Source organism: Astatotilapia calliptera, chromosome 7 (genome assembly GCF_964374335.1).
Source record: "Astatotilapia calliptera chromosome 7, fAstCal68.1, whole genome shotgun sequence".
NCBI lineage: Eukaryota > Metazoa > Chordata > Actinopteri > Cichliformes > Cichlidae > Astatotilapia > Astatotilapia calliptera.
The window spans coordinates 68,462,546-68,480,804 of record NC_137428.1 but is presented as its reverse complement, the minus strand read 5'-3'; the positions used below and the strand labels follow the sequence as shown (position 1 = coordinate 68,480,804).

The 18,259-nt window shown below is 43.1% G+C and overlaps 1 protein-coding gene across 1 annotated transcript; it reads right to left on the bottom strand.

Moving 5' to 3' along the window:
- Positions 1-1,622: 1,622 nt before the first annotated feature.
- rspry1 (ring finger and SPRY domain containing 1) lies at positions 1,623-17,581 on the bottom strand. The gene is made up of 15 exons (XM_026176760.2): positions 17,439-17,581; positions 16,377-16,995; positions 14,789-14,841; positions 9,935-10,047; positions 8,789-8,915; positions 8,614-8,672; positions 6,977-7,043; positions 6,219-6,350; positions 5,981-6,096; positions 5,749-5,892; positions 5,441-5,552; positions 5,060-5,162; positions 4,763-4,915; positions 2,400-2,504; positions 1,623-2,294 (listed from the first exon to the last, which is right to left on the bottom strand). The coding sequence occupies exons 2-15, from the start codon at positions 16,772-16,774 to the stop codon at positions 2,198-2,200; spliced, it is 1,779 nt and encodes a 592-aa protein (XP_026032545.1). The 5' UTR covers positions 16,775-16,995; positions 17,439-17,581; the 3' UTR covers positions 1,623-2,197.
- Positions 17,582-18,259: the final 678 nt, after the last annotated feature.

The following is an 18,259-nucleotide window of genomic DNA, read 5'->3' as shown; positions in this document are numbered from 1 at the left end:
AGTGCCCAGTGTTTTCTGCACTGTAATTCTTTGTGATAAATTACCAACACACCAAGAGACAAAAACATAGCAATAGATCCCTGACTAATATCCAGAGGAGATGGAGATCAGCTGTTACTTAAAGAGTTGCTGTGTGTGTTTAAAAATGTCCACATTTCACAGGCCAGTGGGTAAAATGATCAGTGAGTGTATCAATAGTTTGGTTTTGTAGCAGGAGTCACACAAAAGAATCACATGAACATACATTTATTACAAATGTCACAATCCAGGAAACAATTCTTCAATAAATCACATCTTTGGGAACTCGGGGAGATTTTCCTTTACAGATGTTTTAAATACATTCTCTCTCTCTCTCACACACACACACACACACACACACACACACACACACACACACACACACACACACACACACACACACACACACACACACACACACACACAAAATTCACCTCTCACCTCCATGGATAAGGTGCTCCAGGAAACTACAACATAGCAAACAACGACCATACCGGTCTTTTGTCATACCGAGAGATTCTGCTGTTGTCATAAACCGTTCTAGTATCGTGTGAATGATTTTACTGATTTTGTTCATGCAGCATGAAGCATCAACTCCTTCAGAAACTATAAGAACAGGATATATGTAAAATTGCTGTCATTTGAAATGCCATTGGGCGTTTTAAAATTGTACAATACAATTTTACTGAATTATGATTTAACGTACGATTAATTTTGTCACCTGTTTCCAAAATACAAACATAATTCAGTCAACCCAGAGATGCTTCAAGTAAAGGATGGACAGAAAGACAAACACAAGGCAAAAGACAAGAAGAGGGAAGATGAAGAAAAGGGAGCAGGAGTTGTACAGAACCCGCGTTTTTACTCAGCCTGAGCACTTCTGACAAACTTTGCTTTTAACACAAGATCACCAGCAGCGCTGTGACGTGCAGCACGTGAACGATCAATCCACATTTCCTCCTGCAATTCACCGCTCAGCTCGTGAGCCAACATCAGCGTTCAGCCTCATTTTAAGTGACCAACTAAAAACTCTTTTTGTGGACTGAAAAGTGTCAGGTTTGTCATCACAAACCAAAAATCAAACAGCCTCTCAGACAAGCTCGACCCCTGTTCCCCAACTGTTGGCACTAATCAAGTTTTACAGTGTGTGGTGGTGCGAGTACACACTTCCCTTACACTGGTTCTTTAAAATGTGCATTTATAACCGGGAGGAAGAAACCTGACTGCGATCACTTGTATGTGACTTTAATGTAAATTTTAATCCCCACATTCTGTGGTTGCTTTATAAACGAGTAAAGCACAAAAGGGAGGGTCAAATCAATCAGTTCTTATTCAGACAGAAACACGTTATTTCTGCCATTTACTTTCTTTTGTGATTTGCTTTGTAAACTTAATCAGAAAATTGAACTCAAGCGATTAAAGTCAATTAGACAGAGTAGAGTCTGAGATTTTAGCCAACAATAGAATGAAAAACCTCCTACTGGGTGATCGATCAGTACAGACGGGAAAGCTGCCCAGGGTTTGAGTGTTGGAGAAAATGAAAATGCTACAGTGAGAACACAATCACTCACGCATCTGTAAGCAAAAAAAGAAAGTAAGACACATTTCAAGTTTGTACCTTCGGTTTAATACTGTACTACAGGCTGCGTTTTCCTCTGTGACCAAGCCCTGTCACGTCTGCAGACGTGTGCATGACGGCGATGGGGTTAAATAGTAGCAGCCTCAGGACTGAAAGCACAAGTGGGGTCCTCGTGATGGAAAGGTTCTTTGTTTTTAAATAGCTTTACACGGGCCTGGAGATAAGAACTCGGTTCTGTCTGTAGCCGAGTTACACGGTCTCTGCGCTTTTATTTGGAAAAAAAAAAAAGTAGAAAGTTTTCTTGGCCCAGCTTCTGCAGCGAGTTGTCAGAAGGATATAAAAGAGGAGATGTAGATAGACGAGGAAAAGCTCCTGGGGGTTCCAGCTGTCGGTTTTTTGCCCCTCCTCTCATCTCCTTTCTTTCATCTATCCACCCCTCCATTGCCGCCATCTCGTCTGACCAGAATTCAGCGTTCTGCCATCATCGCCACACTGTGGCAACGTCCTCGCAGCCCTGTGGGGTAAGAGGGGATTAGAGGAGGAGGAGGAAGCTAAAGGGCTTGTGTGCCTCCGTTTACTGGAGCGAGCGCAGGAAGTGTGTCAGGAGACGTGTGCAATGAGTCTGACGCGGGTCTGGATGTCGTGGCGGCAGAGGGGGCACGTCTCTAACTGTAAGGCACACTCCATACACATACCACTGGGGAAAAGAGACGGGACAAAGTCAGATTGTTCCTGTTTAAGGAGTGAACAAAAATGAACTTGAGTTTCACAGACGTTTTATTGACAGCAGAAGAACACATACCCATGTCCACAGGGCCGCAGCTCTGTGTCGGCCATGACGTCACAACACAGCGTGCAGCAGTTGTCTCGGATGCTAACCTGCCTCATTAAGGCCAGACGCCGGTGTCTAGGAAACACACACACAAATACACACGTGACGTTTCTATACACATGCAGGTGCACCGTCTGCTGGGGTTTGTTCTGTCTAAGGAAAAAGAAGACTGGACACACACACGGACAGTTTTCATGCAATCGTTCCTTCTCTTCACGCCGTCTCCCTTTCCCACAGCGTTCAAAATCGATGTGTGGGGGGAGTGACTGATCAGAGTCATTACACTCATTTAGAGCCATGCATTTCAAGTTCAAAATAATCCCCAATTACCTTACGGTGCTCTGAAACAAGCTGTCTTAACCCCTTTTTTTAATTAAAAAAAAATGTTAATTGTTGCATTTTTTGCAAATGTAAAAATAAATCAGTAAATAAAATAAAATCCAGATGTGGAATATGCAACTCAAACAGTTACATTTAGGTTTCTTTTTAAAGGTCACATTTTATGTACATTTTTAGGACGAACAAGCTAACGTTGAGCTGCTGAAGCTCAGCTGACAGATTTTCTGTGGGACAGCTGCTTAATGCGTCATGCTGCCAGTGTTGGGGAGTAACGGAATACATGTACCGCCGTTACGTATTTAAAATACAAAATATGAGTAACTGTATTCCGTTACAGTTACCGTTTAAAAAGGTGGTATTCAGAATACAGTTACTTTGTTGAAATAAATGGATTACACGGCGGTACTTTCCTGTTTCATTTTGTCGCGGGTCAGGACTGTTTGGGTTTTGTTTGACAGCTACGTTCTTTCGTTCCAGGCGGCAGCGTTACGGTTGCCATGGTTACAGGGCGACGCTCTCTCTCTCTCTCTGTGTTTCCTGGGTGAGAGAGCGCCTTTTCGTTGTTGTTGTTGTGCTAAGCTAACAGGCAGAATGCTACAAGCATAGCTCTAAAGAATGCAGCATCATGGGCAGTGTAGTCCGTGCTGCAGGGAGAATGGACTGCTATACACGTTATGGGTCTGTGAGCGCGAGGAGGGAGAAAAAGGGGAGTGGAAAGGTACGAGTTGTCGTCGAGGAAAAACGGGAGCTGGAAGCATGTAAATATAATAATAACCACTGCAGCCAAGAAGAGAGCCTGACGAGCCCAGTTGTAAGTAAGCTATTAAGACTCGACTGTACACCGTGTTCGTGTTTTCCTCCGAAACAATAAGTTCCGTTGGAGCAGTCTTTCAACGCCTCTCTCTGTCTCTCACTAGCAAAGTCGACCCACACAACACAGTAAAGCTATTTTTCAGCTACGAGCCGACAGGGACCCCGCCGTATTAGTCAGAGGTCCCTTTACTACAGTTCGGAGTCGCGGACCTTCAGTAATAGTAATAAATCACACAGCAATAGTACATTCATGTTGTTGTAAAAAGCACGATAATATATTAAGTAATCCAAAGTATTCAGAATACGTTACTGTCATTGAGTAACGTAACGGAATACGTTACAGAATACATTTTGGGGCATGTAATCTGTATTCTGTAATGGAATACATTTTAAAAGTAACCTTCCCAACACTGCATGCTGCACACGGTGGTGTGGACAGACGCTTGGTTTTTAGATGCAGCCATTTCTATTGCGTCAGTCTTTCCTTCATTTAGCCCGACTGTGTTTCAAAGAAAAGACAAAAACAGAGGAAATGAAAAGCTGTCCATCCTTTTCATTTGTCAGTCAGTGACAGGACACTATAACAAACACCTACATCGAGTCTTTTCTTTGTCCACATTATTTTGCTATTTTTGTTGATGATGTTTTAGAGACGCGATGATCCAACTGTGGTAACGTTCAAGGTCCCGTTGTTGCAACAGATCGCTGCAAAGTTGAGTCAACAACGTCCTGACACAGAGGAACATTAGAGCTTTGTATTAAGCAGCTGTAGCCCGTCTCCATCCTGTCTTATTAAATCAGATATGACATCAGGGTTTCGTTTTTGCTCCACTTTCAGAGTATGGTTGCGTGGTTACACTGAGCCAAGACCGAGCATCTGCCCAGAGCAAAGTTTGACATGTAGGAGACAAATGCACTGAAGATTTTAATGTTACCGTTGAAATAAAAGTGCTGGTTTGATGCAGCCGACAGACTCTAATGAGAGGTTTAAAGAATGATGAGTGAATGAATTCGTTGTATAAAGCGCTTTGAGTGCTCAGAGTGAAAAAGCTATACAAGAACCATTCAGAGGACAGTTTAGTTACAGCAGATTACACACTGCTTTCCCAACCTCTCACAGCATCATCCAACACCACGAAATAAATAAATAAAATATGTCACGGACCTGTTTCATGTCTTACCTGGGCAGGATGATCTTTTCACTGGGCAGCAGTGAAGCAAAGTCATTGAAGGTGCTGAACTTGACAGAAGGTGGGTGACGGAAAGGCTTGGCCCCGAAGTTAAACTCACACTGCTGGTACGACATGAAGCTGGCTGCCGCAAAGAAGCCGGACCTGGCACAAAGGGGAAGAAAACACGGGGATAAATGAGAGAAAATGTGGAGACACAGAACAAAATAAAGAGAAAAATGAGGAAAGGAGAGGAAGGGAGGAAGTGAAACATGACGAGAGGAGATGACAGACTTTGTGTGGACTCACGTGGCAGATGAGAACACCTGTTTCTCTGGCGGGAGCTGATGTCCGTTCAGGTAAAAGATCATCTGCTTTTTGCTGAGATCCAACAGGAAGCCGATGGCATCTCCTAAAGGGAACGCACACGCAGCAGAATGAAGCTTTGGCGTGCTATTACTGTTATCTGTGTGGGATGTGGGCCAGAGCCTGAATGTTGGCAGTGACAGCGTGAGCGCTAAAAATCACAAAACAGTCACGCCGAAATAACAAAGCTATTTCCAAACACTGACACTCATGTCATTATAACACAGGTTTCTTAAAATGGGAACATTTGAAAATGTCTTTAAAGTCAGCAAAAAGATGGCAGCAATGTCTGATTATAACTACATGTATGTCAGTACTGCGTACCCTCCTTCCAGCAGGGGTGAGCATGAGGTTTACTGCGAGCGTTGTACCAGATTAGCTGCCTGCAGCCATCGTACGCACACGAGTATTCATCATCTCCTATTCCATAACCTTCCTGTAACACACACACACACACACACACACACACACACACACACACACACACACACACACACACACACACACACACACACACACACACACACACACACACACACACACACATTAGGTGGTGCAGTCAGCCCAAAGGAGAATATCTCATCAGATTCAGAACACTTTGCTAAGGGCAAACTGTAAAAGTGTTCAAGTACATGGTTTAGGAACTTGCTGTCCTTGGTGGCCCATCCGATCTGCATCACCCCCGATGTGATAACCGTCACCTCGTAGTACCAAACGCCCGAATCCACACAGAATGTACAGCGCACGCTCTCAAAGGATGAGGCATCACATCGCGCCTGAAGACAAGAGCAAACAGAAGGAGGTTCAGACTTTTCAGTTACAGTAAAAACTCTGCATCTAATCTGCATTCACACGCAGACTGACCTCGAGTCCAGTCGGGGAGATCTTGAGGTACTCGCTAACATCGTTGCTGTTCAGCATGGCGTTGATATTCGTGAGGTTGACTTTTTCGTAAGTGAACTGACGACCGTCCTTTAGGACTGGATGGAGAAGAGCGGGAGAAAAATGATGGCTTTTCTTTTGTCGGTGACTCAGAGGATTATAATTGGCTCATCTAAGAAACTACACCGGCACAGAACGGGTGAAACATGGGGCTACTCACACAAGTTGTCAAGGCTCCACTGTGCACAAAATCCAACCTGCCTCTTTAGATAGTCAGGATGTTCTGCCCAAGACTCCAGAACAGCCAGACGATCGCTGATCGAAGACTCGGACACAGTCAGCTTGTTCTCGCCTAAGCAAAGGAAACCAGAACGTCTGTGAACCTCGCACAATACGTCACAACCCTGCTGTGTGTAAAAGCATCCCTACACGGGAGGATCTCAATTAGCTGAGCATCAGCAGCTTCAGTGCTGTTTGTGCACCGCATCGAGCTACAGTCGCCCACGTTTCAGGAGCACTCGGAGCAGAATTGACAACACAAATGGGAGAAAACATGTTCAAGAACAAACAGCATCAATAAAACGTGAGCCATTTGAAATGAAGCAAAACAAATCACATGAAACCCTGTCTCTAAACAGACCTCACAGTTCTTTATGCAGTGACTTCAATTAAATATGTAGGGGGCAGCTCAATGCTGACATTTTAGAGAAACTATAAGAAAAGATTTGTAACTGAGACCATTACGTCCTAGTCGTGAAATACAGAGAAGTGGTGGGTTTTAGTGCTATTATGCTTCATCGCTCAGGTAATAAAACTGCTAAACAAAAGCACTCATCTGAATTCTGTGAAACACTAATCGACAGCAGAAGAGCCGTTTACAGCTCCTCGGCTCATTTATCTGATAACACACGTCTTATTTCACCAGCCTAATCGTGAGTCTTCGTTTTTAAACTGGCTTCATATAGTGAGTGAACCTACTTGTCTGAGAGAACTTCTCCAAAGCGATGAGAGCAAACAGCATGACAGTGGGGTGGGCCTCGGAGCTCTGGAGGAACCACAAATATTACACATTCATTTTCCACATATTTCACCAATTAAACAAACCATTAACTTTCATGTTATAATTCAACCTTAACGCTCCCTTGAGTACTTTATAAAAAGTCGCTGCAGTGACGTGATCGCATTCATGTTCGCAGTGGCACAAATACAACCAGTCCAAAGAAACGCACTTATTCCCACTAAATTTGGCCACTTCAATATTGCGTCTGTTGTCTTTGTCAGAAAATGCTGATGTGTTTTGTTGCTGTTGTTAGACCAGCCTGAAATGCGCACTGCAACAGACCCGACTTCTTTATAGCTCTGACAAAACTTGGTGACGCAGTGTCACAGAAAACAGTGCAGCTCTTATCTAATAAACAGCGAGAGCGATCCCAGCAGATGTAGCAGAGTGGTGTCCACATCTTTATAGTCCACCGTCTCTGCCGTGCATCATCGGGGATTGGGCTGCTCGACGTGATTGGACCTTACCAGACTTCGTTTTAAGTAACCTGAAGCTTTCTCACTGTTCTTGCAAGTAGAATGTTACCCTAGGGCTGCTCAATTAATCGAATTTTAATCACGATTACAATCTGGGCTTTCAATGATCATTAAAAATGACTGAGCCGATTATTAGCCCCTCCCTCGTGCTTTACTCTCGCGCTGCTCCGTGTGGCAAATCGAGCGCACCTCTCTGCATTTCGAACACATGTCACAACAATTAAGAGCAGCGGTCTCCAACCTTTTTTGCGCCACGGACCGGTTTATGCCCGACAATATTTTCATGGACCGGCCTTTAAGGTGTCGCGGATAAATACAACAAAATAAAACTAGTACCGGTACCGAAAAAAAGAAGATTTATTCATAACACACGTGAAAAGACCCAGGAAAACCGAGTTAACGATAAAACGATAACAAAATAACGCTGAAAACCGATAAAAACCCTGAAAACTATACATTTCACACCTGAGCCTCAACTCTCGCGGCCCGGTACCAAACGACTCACGCACCGGTACCGGTCCGAGGCCCGGGGGTTGGGGACCGCTGATTAAGAGGACCCGAGGGAAGCTCGGAAAGCTGAGCAGAAGTTATTTGGAGAGGAGAGTGACTGCCGTTGGTTGAAAAGAGGGAAAAAACTTCAGTGGTGTGGAAACATTATGGGCTCAGTCAGACGTGGATCAAGTAGACACAGTGTGTGAACTTTGCTACAGTGTAGCTGCACCACAGAGCAACACTGCAAAGCTCACTAAACACAGATGTTTACATTTTTCATTTATTTCTTATACTGCAAACATTTGCACTTATCAGTGTTTGCACTGTTTTATATTATTTTTTAAAGTCATTATTCAACACATTGTTATTGTTAAATAAATATCGTCAAATAATCGAGATGATTATCGTGATTATCATTTTTGCCATAATCGAGCCGCCCTAGGTTACCCGGTGTTATAGAGCTCCGTCTGAAGGATAATAAAAGCTCTCGGACCACAAGGCATCAGCAAATTGTAGGCAATGTGCAACAGTGTCATTCGTGCAGCATACCACACACTAAACAACACCGCGTGTCAAGGTCTGCTCACCAGGCTCTCTAGAAGGTATTCAAGGGTTCCAGGGCTCAACAACCCAATACTGGGCAATCCTACAAAATAAAAGGTGTTGTAAGAAACAGGGCAAACGTTGGTCTTTCTTTAGGTTTATTGAAAACATAAAAATACCAAAAATTAAACACAAATAAACCAGAACTGTGGACTGTACCGGCTAGCTTCTCTGCCAGGCATCCCAGGACCGCAGTGGTGTTTCTGTGTTTAGCGGGGTTTAGAGCGTCTTGTTGTGCAACGGCTGAACTCAGACTCAACATGTCCGAGAGTTTCTGGAGAGCATCCTGAACAGAAAAGGAAAACTTCAGCGAGGATCATTCATTGTTTCTCCAAACAACCTAAAGTCAAGCACCACAGAAAGCTGGAACGCTTCTGTTTTAAACATTTAAAAACACTTCCATGATCCTGACAGATGATGCTACAAGGACATAAACCAGGATTATTCCATGCACAGTTGGCGCGGAGCACCCACAATTTCTATTCTAAGATTGTACTGATTGAGTCTTAGGGCCCCGTGATCGGAAGGTCAGGGGTTTGATTCCCCTGAACGGCTACCCTGAGGTACCCCTGAGCAAGGTACCGTCCCTACACACTTCTACCCAGGCGGCCAATGGCAGCCCACTGCTTCACTGAGTGAATGGGTTAAATGCAGGAAGGAATTTTCCCACAGGGATCAATAAAGTACACTTTATTATTATTATTACATGATATTGTGTGAAATATAAGTTCCACTGGATTCACTGCATTTCTGTGGGATACTGTGAGGAGCTCACTCTGTTCAGAGTGTAACGGTACGGCCTCTGTCCCCACATCACTGATCATGGAAGCAGCAGGCACATTTTATTTGTTCAAAGAAGTTTAAAAAAAAGGTTGTGGGTGAAGGGGGGGATCGGAGGGAAAAAACAAAAAAGTTTTAGCTGAATGAGCACTTGTTGTTCTACACAAGATTAATCTATCCTGGACAATAATAACAATAACTGTGATTTCATTTTTATCATTTCTAATTAATAGAAATGATAAGAAATCTACAAAAATAGCTGCACTTCCTTTAATCTGTGTGACTTGAGCGAAAATCGAAACTAATGATTTAAAATGCTGCTTCCAAATATAAACGAGCATCATTTTAACTGAAACATATGCGCAGAGAAATGTGAGTGAGCGAGCGTCATCAAAATACAGAAAAGGGGAAAGAACAAGTCAAAGATTGTTATTCTGATTAGAGCTGCAGTCAAACAGAAAGGCCAAGGAACGGCAGATTTAAGATCACATCCATTACTTCCTAGGTTAAAGGTCAGATTGATACCTTGGTGGGTAGAGGACACTCATCCAGGAGAAGTGTGATCACTGCAGGGCCTAGTGGATCATCCAGTGGAATCACTCGTATCAGAGACTGGACAACCTCCAGCCAGCCGTCATCTAAGAGAAAACAAGAAACTTTCAACCGAGATTTTGTATCACTTTTGTTATTTTACACTGTTGGTTTTTGGTAATCTGCCTCCTTGAGAATCAAAAGATTCGTCATTGTCATTAAGCAGTCACCCAACATAATTCTGTATGATAGTTCTCAGCTTAAAACACAGAAAGACTTCAAATAAATAAATACACACAACAGGGAAACGAATAAAGAGGCAGCATTGTAGCCGCACGTTTTAAAGTGCAGGAGTCCAGTGCATGGCCCGAGGTGCCTGCATGCGTGCGTCTGTTGGTTCTTGCTTCAGTGGTCCTATACCGTCCTCCAGAAAGAACAGGGACAAAGTTTATCACCAGGTGGGCGGAGTCTACAGCTAGCTTTCCTTCTGGACATGGCCAGCATACACTGGATCCAGATCTGGGAGAGACCGTCCCATAAAGCCCTATGTTTTTCTCACTAGCCTGGCCAAGTCCTTTCTGTCCTGTTTCATGCAGCTGCCATACTCTTACACTAAGACACAAGATGCTTTTCTATTGTGGTTCTGCAACAATTCGCCAGCAGCCTTGAAGGAAGCCCAGTTAGTTTAACCTCTTAAGCACCCAAATAAGGGTGCAAAAGGGAGGAGATTGCGGAGATCATAAAGCCGCTGGGGGCTTAACAGGTTAAGCTTTCTGGGGAAAAAAAGAGCCTTTGCTGGTCCTTCTCTACCAGGCGAGATGTAAATTAAGGCACAGGCCAGGTCAGCCGTGGCATGAATGCCCTAGATCTTACGGTTCTTTACCTGCTCTACCTCACGGTAGTGAGCATGTGGTGTCTTCCAAAATACATAATTAAAATCTAAGGTGCAATTATTAAATGGTCCCACAAGATTTTGCCTCATTTTCTGATGTATTCAGCTAGAACAGAGTTGCACACAGATGCTGTTTGGATACTGGCATTATATAGTTGACACTCGTGTTCTGTCTGTAGGGCAAACCAGCCGTCATTGAGCCCACACTAGCAAAAGTAGCAGCACACTTCTTGGTCTCTTTTCTGAGACTTGTTTGTTCATTTGTACAAGGTGTATTTAATCTGGCTCAAATTCCATGATTTGCCCATTTCATCTGAATGATCTCCAGTGAGATGTTTCTGAAAGGAGCAAGTATCTGTGGACTGATGAAGCTGGTTGGAAAATTAAAACTAAGAAAAAGAATAAAACAGTCAACACTGTGTGAAATCAATGAGCATGTCTGGGTTGTTTTTCGCATAAACTCTTAAATAATAAATACTAAGTGCAAAATATAAATTCCTTTCACAGCTGCTGTTAAAGCCTCATCCAAGCAAAGCTTCCTCTGCTGTTTCTCTCACAAGGAAAGAAGATGTTTGAGTATAAATCCGTGCTCACCAACATAACCCTCGGTTGTGAGTATAATACGCAGCCTACTAAAGCATGCATTTCCTGCCCATTAGGTGACTCAGTGAGAAATCCTTTCTGTAATATCACTCATGAAAGCCAACTATCTTATGAATAATTTACATTGCTTGCACGTGTCAAACAGAAAGTGACTGGCTAGCTGACTGATTTGCTTCTTGGCTGGACTCAGGGTTCAGGACTGCAAGCTAATACCCAGCTTGGCTGCTGTCAAGCCACACAACACCGAGCCTTGTGAGCATCAAACACCATATGTGCATGACACCAGGCTTGTGCAAGAATTCACAAGGTACCGCATACACATCCAAACACTGCACGCCTCAAGCAAATGTGAGAGCTTCAACCATATGCACACGAAACCACAAGCACAACAAAAAGAATTCAACAGAAACATCAAACTAGCACAAAATTATTCCATAAATAAAACTCACTAGATTGGGGTAAAAGTGTGAACTCTAATACATTATGTATGTGGGATAAATCACGACTGTGTCCCTTCCCCAAATGATGAACTGCTCCCCTCAGGCTGGGCAAGCTGGAGTACATATGCTGAGGAAGCAACCTTAGCTCGGGACTGCTGCAGTCCCACTCCTCTGCTCACATTCAGTCCACTCAAACCTGATCGTGCAGGTTTTGCGTATTTTGGTCAAAACTGTGCTTACTGTTAACAAGAGATTGCACAACCCAGACCAGTTTTGAACACTACAAATTGCACAATTGAAGCGTGCATGCACACTTATCTGAATAAGGGAGATGATACATCAATTCAAGACAAACAAACGGGGACTGAAAAATGACTAGAAGAAACAGGCCACAACTGGTGGGAGTCAAGCTCATACACTGAGCAGATCTTATCCAAGTGCTAATGCATGGTGTCATCCAACTTTAAACTTAGCAGTGCTACCATACAGGTGTGCTTTCATTATAACCTGAAAATAATTGGATCCACTTGGAAATCCTTTGTGGTTAAGGCGAGATTAGATGGAAAATAGAGGCACAACATAAATGTGACAAACTGTTAGCTGCACTTCCTGACCACTAGCATAATCTCACCAAGACTTTGTACTGGGGAGCAGGTTTAAGACCAGGGGCCCGTTCTTCGTACCTCGCTAAGTAGGTTAGCCGGATTAGATTGTTGACGATTTCGCGTGATCCTGGATCAGTCGGTTCCCCGAAGCTCATCCGGGACTTGCTGTCATAGCAACAGAGCCGTAAGCGTAAACCTGCTCGGGAGCAGGTTTACTTTATGTAAACAGGATTAGATCGCGGCCACGCAGGTATGTCCGCTTCATTTATACGAAAGCAACAGCGATATTTTTCCACTGTTTCACCATAAATAAATAACATCAATGTAACTAAAGATAATGCAGCACCTGATCCTTTTATTGATGTCACACAGATACATACAGGTCATTTCCTAAAAAAGGGAAATGTACTATTAACATTCTATTACATGTATGTGATTATTACAGATGTAATTCATATTTCACAGTAGTAATTGTAAATTACTTCGTGTAATCAAGATGAGAGACCACGGCTATAAAAGCGAAGGTGGATTTGGGAAGCCTGTCGCAGCCATGTCCTGTCCGTATACGCGACCAACCCATTGCGGAAGGTGCAAGATTGATAAGGAGAGTCCTCAGAATTCAGCGTATATTGCGGGACAGACAGGATCCTTTAGCTCAGCGCGACAGTGTGCTCATAGAGAGATATCGATATTCCCGTGAGGGTATTATTTACTTAACCAACTTGTTGACGAGGGGGTGCAGGACCACCACCTGTCTTTTTTTCCTCTGCCCTTTTCTTGGTTGCTGTTATGAACAAACTAACAGAGTATTACAGGCCAGTATTACCTTGCCAAGAGACGCAAAGCAATCTAAGAGATAAATATTACCATTCTGTAGAATACTCCTGTATTCCACTTTTACTTGTTCCCATGTTCTTGTGGGTCCTGTTGTGGCTCTAATGTGAAAGGGGATATAATATAACATATTATAATATAATATAATGCCATATGATATTGGACAATATAGTGTCATATGATAGATCTACCCTACCGCCTACTGGTGTTGGCCAGAGGGGCCGATGGCACGATATGGCAGCCTGGCTACAACCGTAGCTGCCTCCACCAGTGTGTGAATGTGGGAGTGAATGAATAGTGGTATCGTAAAGCGCTTTGGGTGCCTTGGAAAGCGCTATATAAACCCAATCCATTATTATTATTATTATTAAATTACCTACGAGTTTGATTTGTCAGCGACTTTCTGCCAGCCCTCTCTCCTTGCTTTTGCAGCCTTTGCAGTGTTCTCTTGCGTTTTAATTAAACTCTGAAACTCCTGAAATCCCTCACTCATGAGTTCTTGCTCTGCTGCCGGAAAATACCGAGCACGCCCCTTGGACATTTTCGCCGACCAATCAGCGGGTTGCCGATCAATGTTTCTACTATCGATGCGTAGCCCCTTTTACGACGCCCAGTGATGTCACATTCCTGCGTCCAGCTGTAGTAATCGTCAAGAGCAGGTGTGTTCGGGGAACCGGATTAGCGAGCTCACGGTTAGCGCGATGATTTGATCTTGGATGTGTCATTTGATCTTGGATGTAGTAAGCGACGTACGAAGAACGGGCCCCTGGTAATGTCTGATCCAGTGGCACCTTGCATTCGTTTCTCACGAGCACCTCTGTTGGGCAACTCTTAGACGAGGCGAGAGCTGCAGCGCATGTGGGAAAGCTTTAGAAGGATAAAGCCATTGTCACACATACGGGGTCTTTTCTGACAGATAAAGCAAACTCTGCTGCTGAATTGCCACGAAATGGTAACCAGTCAGTATGATGTCTAGAAGTGCGCATTTTAGAATACCACAGGTAAATTTGGAGCAAGCAAGTTTTCAAATAGTCCAGATATATCAAAGCAGAAAAACATCTACTGAGTTCAATGCACTGTAATGATACTTCCTTAGCACTTCTCATAAACAACTCAGACATTGAGCCTGAGGGGGGGGAAGGGAAAGCATATGCACACAGGACTGTTAATTCCTGGAACTCCTCTCTAGTCACTAATAAAGATAAACCCTCTCGATATTAGAGAAATGGGTTCATTTGACAAACCAAGAAATGTTTTTGTCACCTTATCATATCGTGTTTTCATCACAGAGCAAGTGTTCCTTCTTTCACACATCTGATAACCTTTGAACCAACAATAAAAGCTCTTATGTCACACAGAGCCACACTTCTTCACATTTTTAAAGAACACCGACGTGCCAGAGTGGTGTTTGTTTGCTGTGTGGCTTCATGTTTTGTGTTGAGCATGTGAACGTGTTTCAGAGAAGTTTCCTTACCCGTCTCTGCCATCTCATGCAGCGTGATCATGGAGTAAGGAGGCTCTTGATCACTGAAAAACAAGGCAGGGTTTTTTGTTTTACATCTTTTTCACTTTACCCAAAAATAACAAACTTGGGCGTGCACAATTAACACAAATGTAGTGATGCTCACTAAAAGCACTCAACCAGCCAAAGTGTTTGTGACCCTGTGATCACAGCATCTGGAATAATATCAACAAATGACTCATGTCTTTGTGCGTTTCTGTGATCACAGTAATGGATATGGACAACAGTGTTATCCTGTGGAGAGGCTGAAGCGAGTGTATAGTTACGATGTATCTGGTTCAGTGGATGTAACTGATGATAACGCTTCTGTTACCATTACTTATTGTAGCTGATCCCAAAAAAATCAAACCCACTACTATCACTATAGCCAGCCACAGACTCGGCTTAATTCTCAGATTTCCTACCATTACTTAGTAATACTGCAAGTGAGATGTCCTTCATTAATTAGTCATATTGTTTGCACACTGTTGGAATAATGTTTTAAACACAGCCATTTTCAAACTGAGATTATGCAATAGTATTTTAAGTCTACTTTATTTTGCCAATACATTGATTTTAAGACAAACAGTGAACCTCTAAAACACTGTTAGTCCGATTTTTTGCAGCTTATTGTCGATTCATACATGTACTGTTATCCTGAAGAGGTTTAGTTGTGTGGCAACACGCTGTTAAAACAGATGTCAGTGATGTTAAATGAAAAATCTGGAAATAAAAAAAAAAAAAGGGCAACTGAACAAGTGGCTGAATCAGACAGAACGTGCTGAAGCCAACATCAAACCACCAAGAGGCTGTGATGGAAAATCTGTTCTGTTGCTTTAGGTACAAACTGAGATGTCTGTACAGAAGGCTTTTAAACACGATGAAAGAAGAGTTAATAAAGACACCGTGGCTGTTATTTGGTGTATACTAAGAGACAGTTGCACAGATCTGTGACAACAGTCCCAGTGGACAGTAAAATCTCTCTTTTCTGATTATCTACAATCACAAGGAAATCAGTTTTCCTTGGGAGCATCTCTTCTTATTGCATGAACTTCAGAAACATGACTCACTATACTTCGCCTCAAAATGCAAGTTGGTTCTTCAACGACAACAAATACGTGGAGGAGGTGGCACGGGCTTATGGGTTCTACTTATTCAAAGCCACAGGTTCTACAAATTAATGCTTGCAACTGCAGCTCAGGGCTCTTAATCACCTTTGTTTTAAGCAGGCTTTTGTGTGAAAGTATTGATTTTTTTCATGAATAAGCTGCAGCTGCATGCTTTATTATTAATCTTTTCTTTATGAAAGATCCCAATTTCCTGAAAAAAAGAATAACTCCCCAGTTTATTGTTATAATACCACAAGAATAACACTGAACCCTAATTGACACCTAATTGTTAACCCACTGTTAACATTATAGGTTGACGTTATTTAAAAAAAACCAAAAAAAAACCCCAACAAGAATTAGGATAGACAGAATTTAAGAGCTGTAGACCAAGAACACCCTAAGTTTTCATTTTGTTGAGCTTATTGAATAGTTGTTGGCATTTTCCAACTTACTTGTCTACAAGTGTCCTGATGACAGCCAGCGTGTCCAGCACCAGGCCATCTACATTCTGCTTTTTCCGTCTCGGCTCATGAGGCCCTCGACCTCGACGAGGTGGCCTAACCGGGTCCCTGGGCCGACTGCTCCGAGCCTCTGCGGCGTCAGCACCCACACCTGCACTGTGATCCACCCGCCTAGCTTGTCCTCGGGTTGCTCTCGATGAACCATGATGTTGGTCCTCTAAGTCACTATCTTCTCGACATACACAGCTATTACCCATGGTTCCAGAGTTGGAGACCAAACTGGCAAGTGTTTCCCAGAATGGATGAAGGGACTTTGAGGAAGAGAGGAAGAGCAGAACCTGTACAAGGCTCCTGCAGGCACAGAAAGTAATCCAGGTGGCTACTATCATATCATTTGGAGAGCTTGGTTTTGGGGGGTTCTTGTCCCTGTGGGCTGGGTGGGGCCAGTGCAAAAGACCATACTGTTGCCAAGCAGAGACTTGTGTGGGACTAGTGATAAATGGCTACTAAAATGAACCAGAAAAGGTCTGGTGATGCAGCCAGGAAAGCTCGGAACATCACAGGCAACCAAAGGCTTCAGTCAACCTCTCATCCAGGACTGGATGGATCGCTGTGAAGGCAACACAAACACAAAACAGAAAGCCTTTAGCTCAGCTGCTTACTCAATCTGTCAGTGCCGCCAGCAGCAAATATTTAGACTTGCGGAAACGACACACCCCGTACGATAAATGTCAGCAGATTACAGAAGTTAATTATTGAAATTAAACATGACTCCCCTTTCTCTCAAACAAAAGCGCCACTAAACGACGTTCAGTTGTTTCAATCTATAGCTGTGCTGCTCAATTAAAAAGGCACAGTGTATCACACGGAGCAACTAAACGATGACACATTTTAGTATTGTTGACAAACAAGAGCTTTTCAGTTAGCTGACTTGCAAGCTAGCCACCCACAAAGCAAGCAGTTGTCACGTTAAAAAGGAAACTCAAGTTTCCCGAACTTGTTCTTATCATTAAAAGCCACAATGGTTCCATTTTGAACTAAAGACATACTTACGGTGCTATCTTGTAAAACAAACACCATTCAAAGCGCAGTCGAGCCAGACCAAAGTAGTTAACAAACCAGAAGGCTAACAAGGTAGCTGCGTTGTGTATGAGCTAGCCTCCGAGCTGTTAGCGTCGATAGCTGGACCCTCCTCCGATTCTCCCGTCGGACTACACAAGTTAGGTAACGAGAGGAACAACAAGCTGAGCGTGGTACTCGGGTATCAGGACACATTTACACCACCCGTCTATATTCCGCCGTAACACACCTTCGCTGAAGTAAAACAGCAACACGGTCATAGCGTACACATTTTAAACGACGCTACTAAGGAGAGCTAGCTGGTCGCTAAGTTCCGTAGCGCTGCCAGCTAAAAGGTTGGTCATCGTCAGCTGTGGATGCGAAGGCGAGACTGGAGGAGAAGGGAGGATTTTTCTCTCTAATGTTACGTGAACATAGGAGTTCTGCCTGATGGTTTTACTTTTTCTCTTAAAACGTGTATGAGGAAATAAGAAATATATGAATTAATTTGTTAATTTTAAAAGGAAATTGATTGCGCAACACAAAGTTCAAAGAATTAAAGAAATGGCATGCTACACCTGAGTTCAGTACAGCAGAGGGGGACTATAAGACTAGTAACCTTTAAATTTGTACACATTTTATTCGTTCAGCCTGAAACATTTACTAAAGCGACCTCCCCCCCCCCTTCAAAAAAAAAAAAGAAAGATTTCTTTTTTTTTTACTCTCCGAAACATCAATTAAGGATATTTTATCTATTTAGTAATGCCAGATGGACTACCTATGTGTTTATAATTCATCTGAGATTCAAAATAATA

What these genes read in the sequence shown, in the direction of transcription:
- rspry1 (XM_026176760.2), bottom strand. Translation starts at nt 16,774, where the DNA reads ATGATAGTAGCCACCTGGATTACTTTCTGTGCCTGCAGGAGCCTTGTA. An exon ending in AATACCTTCTAGAGAGCCTG is followed by an intron (nt 7,044 to 8,613) that starts GTGAGCAGACCT and finishes TGGTTCCTCCAG; the next exon opens with AGCTCCGAGGCCCACCCCAC. An exon ending in TCACCCCTGCTGGAAGGAGG is followed by an intron (nt 5,163 to 5,440) that starts GTACGCAGTACT and finishes CGTTCCCTTTAG; the next exon opens with GAGATGCCATCGGCTTCCTG.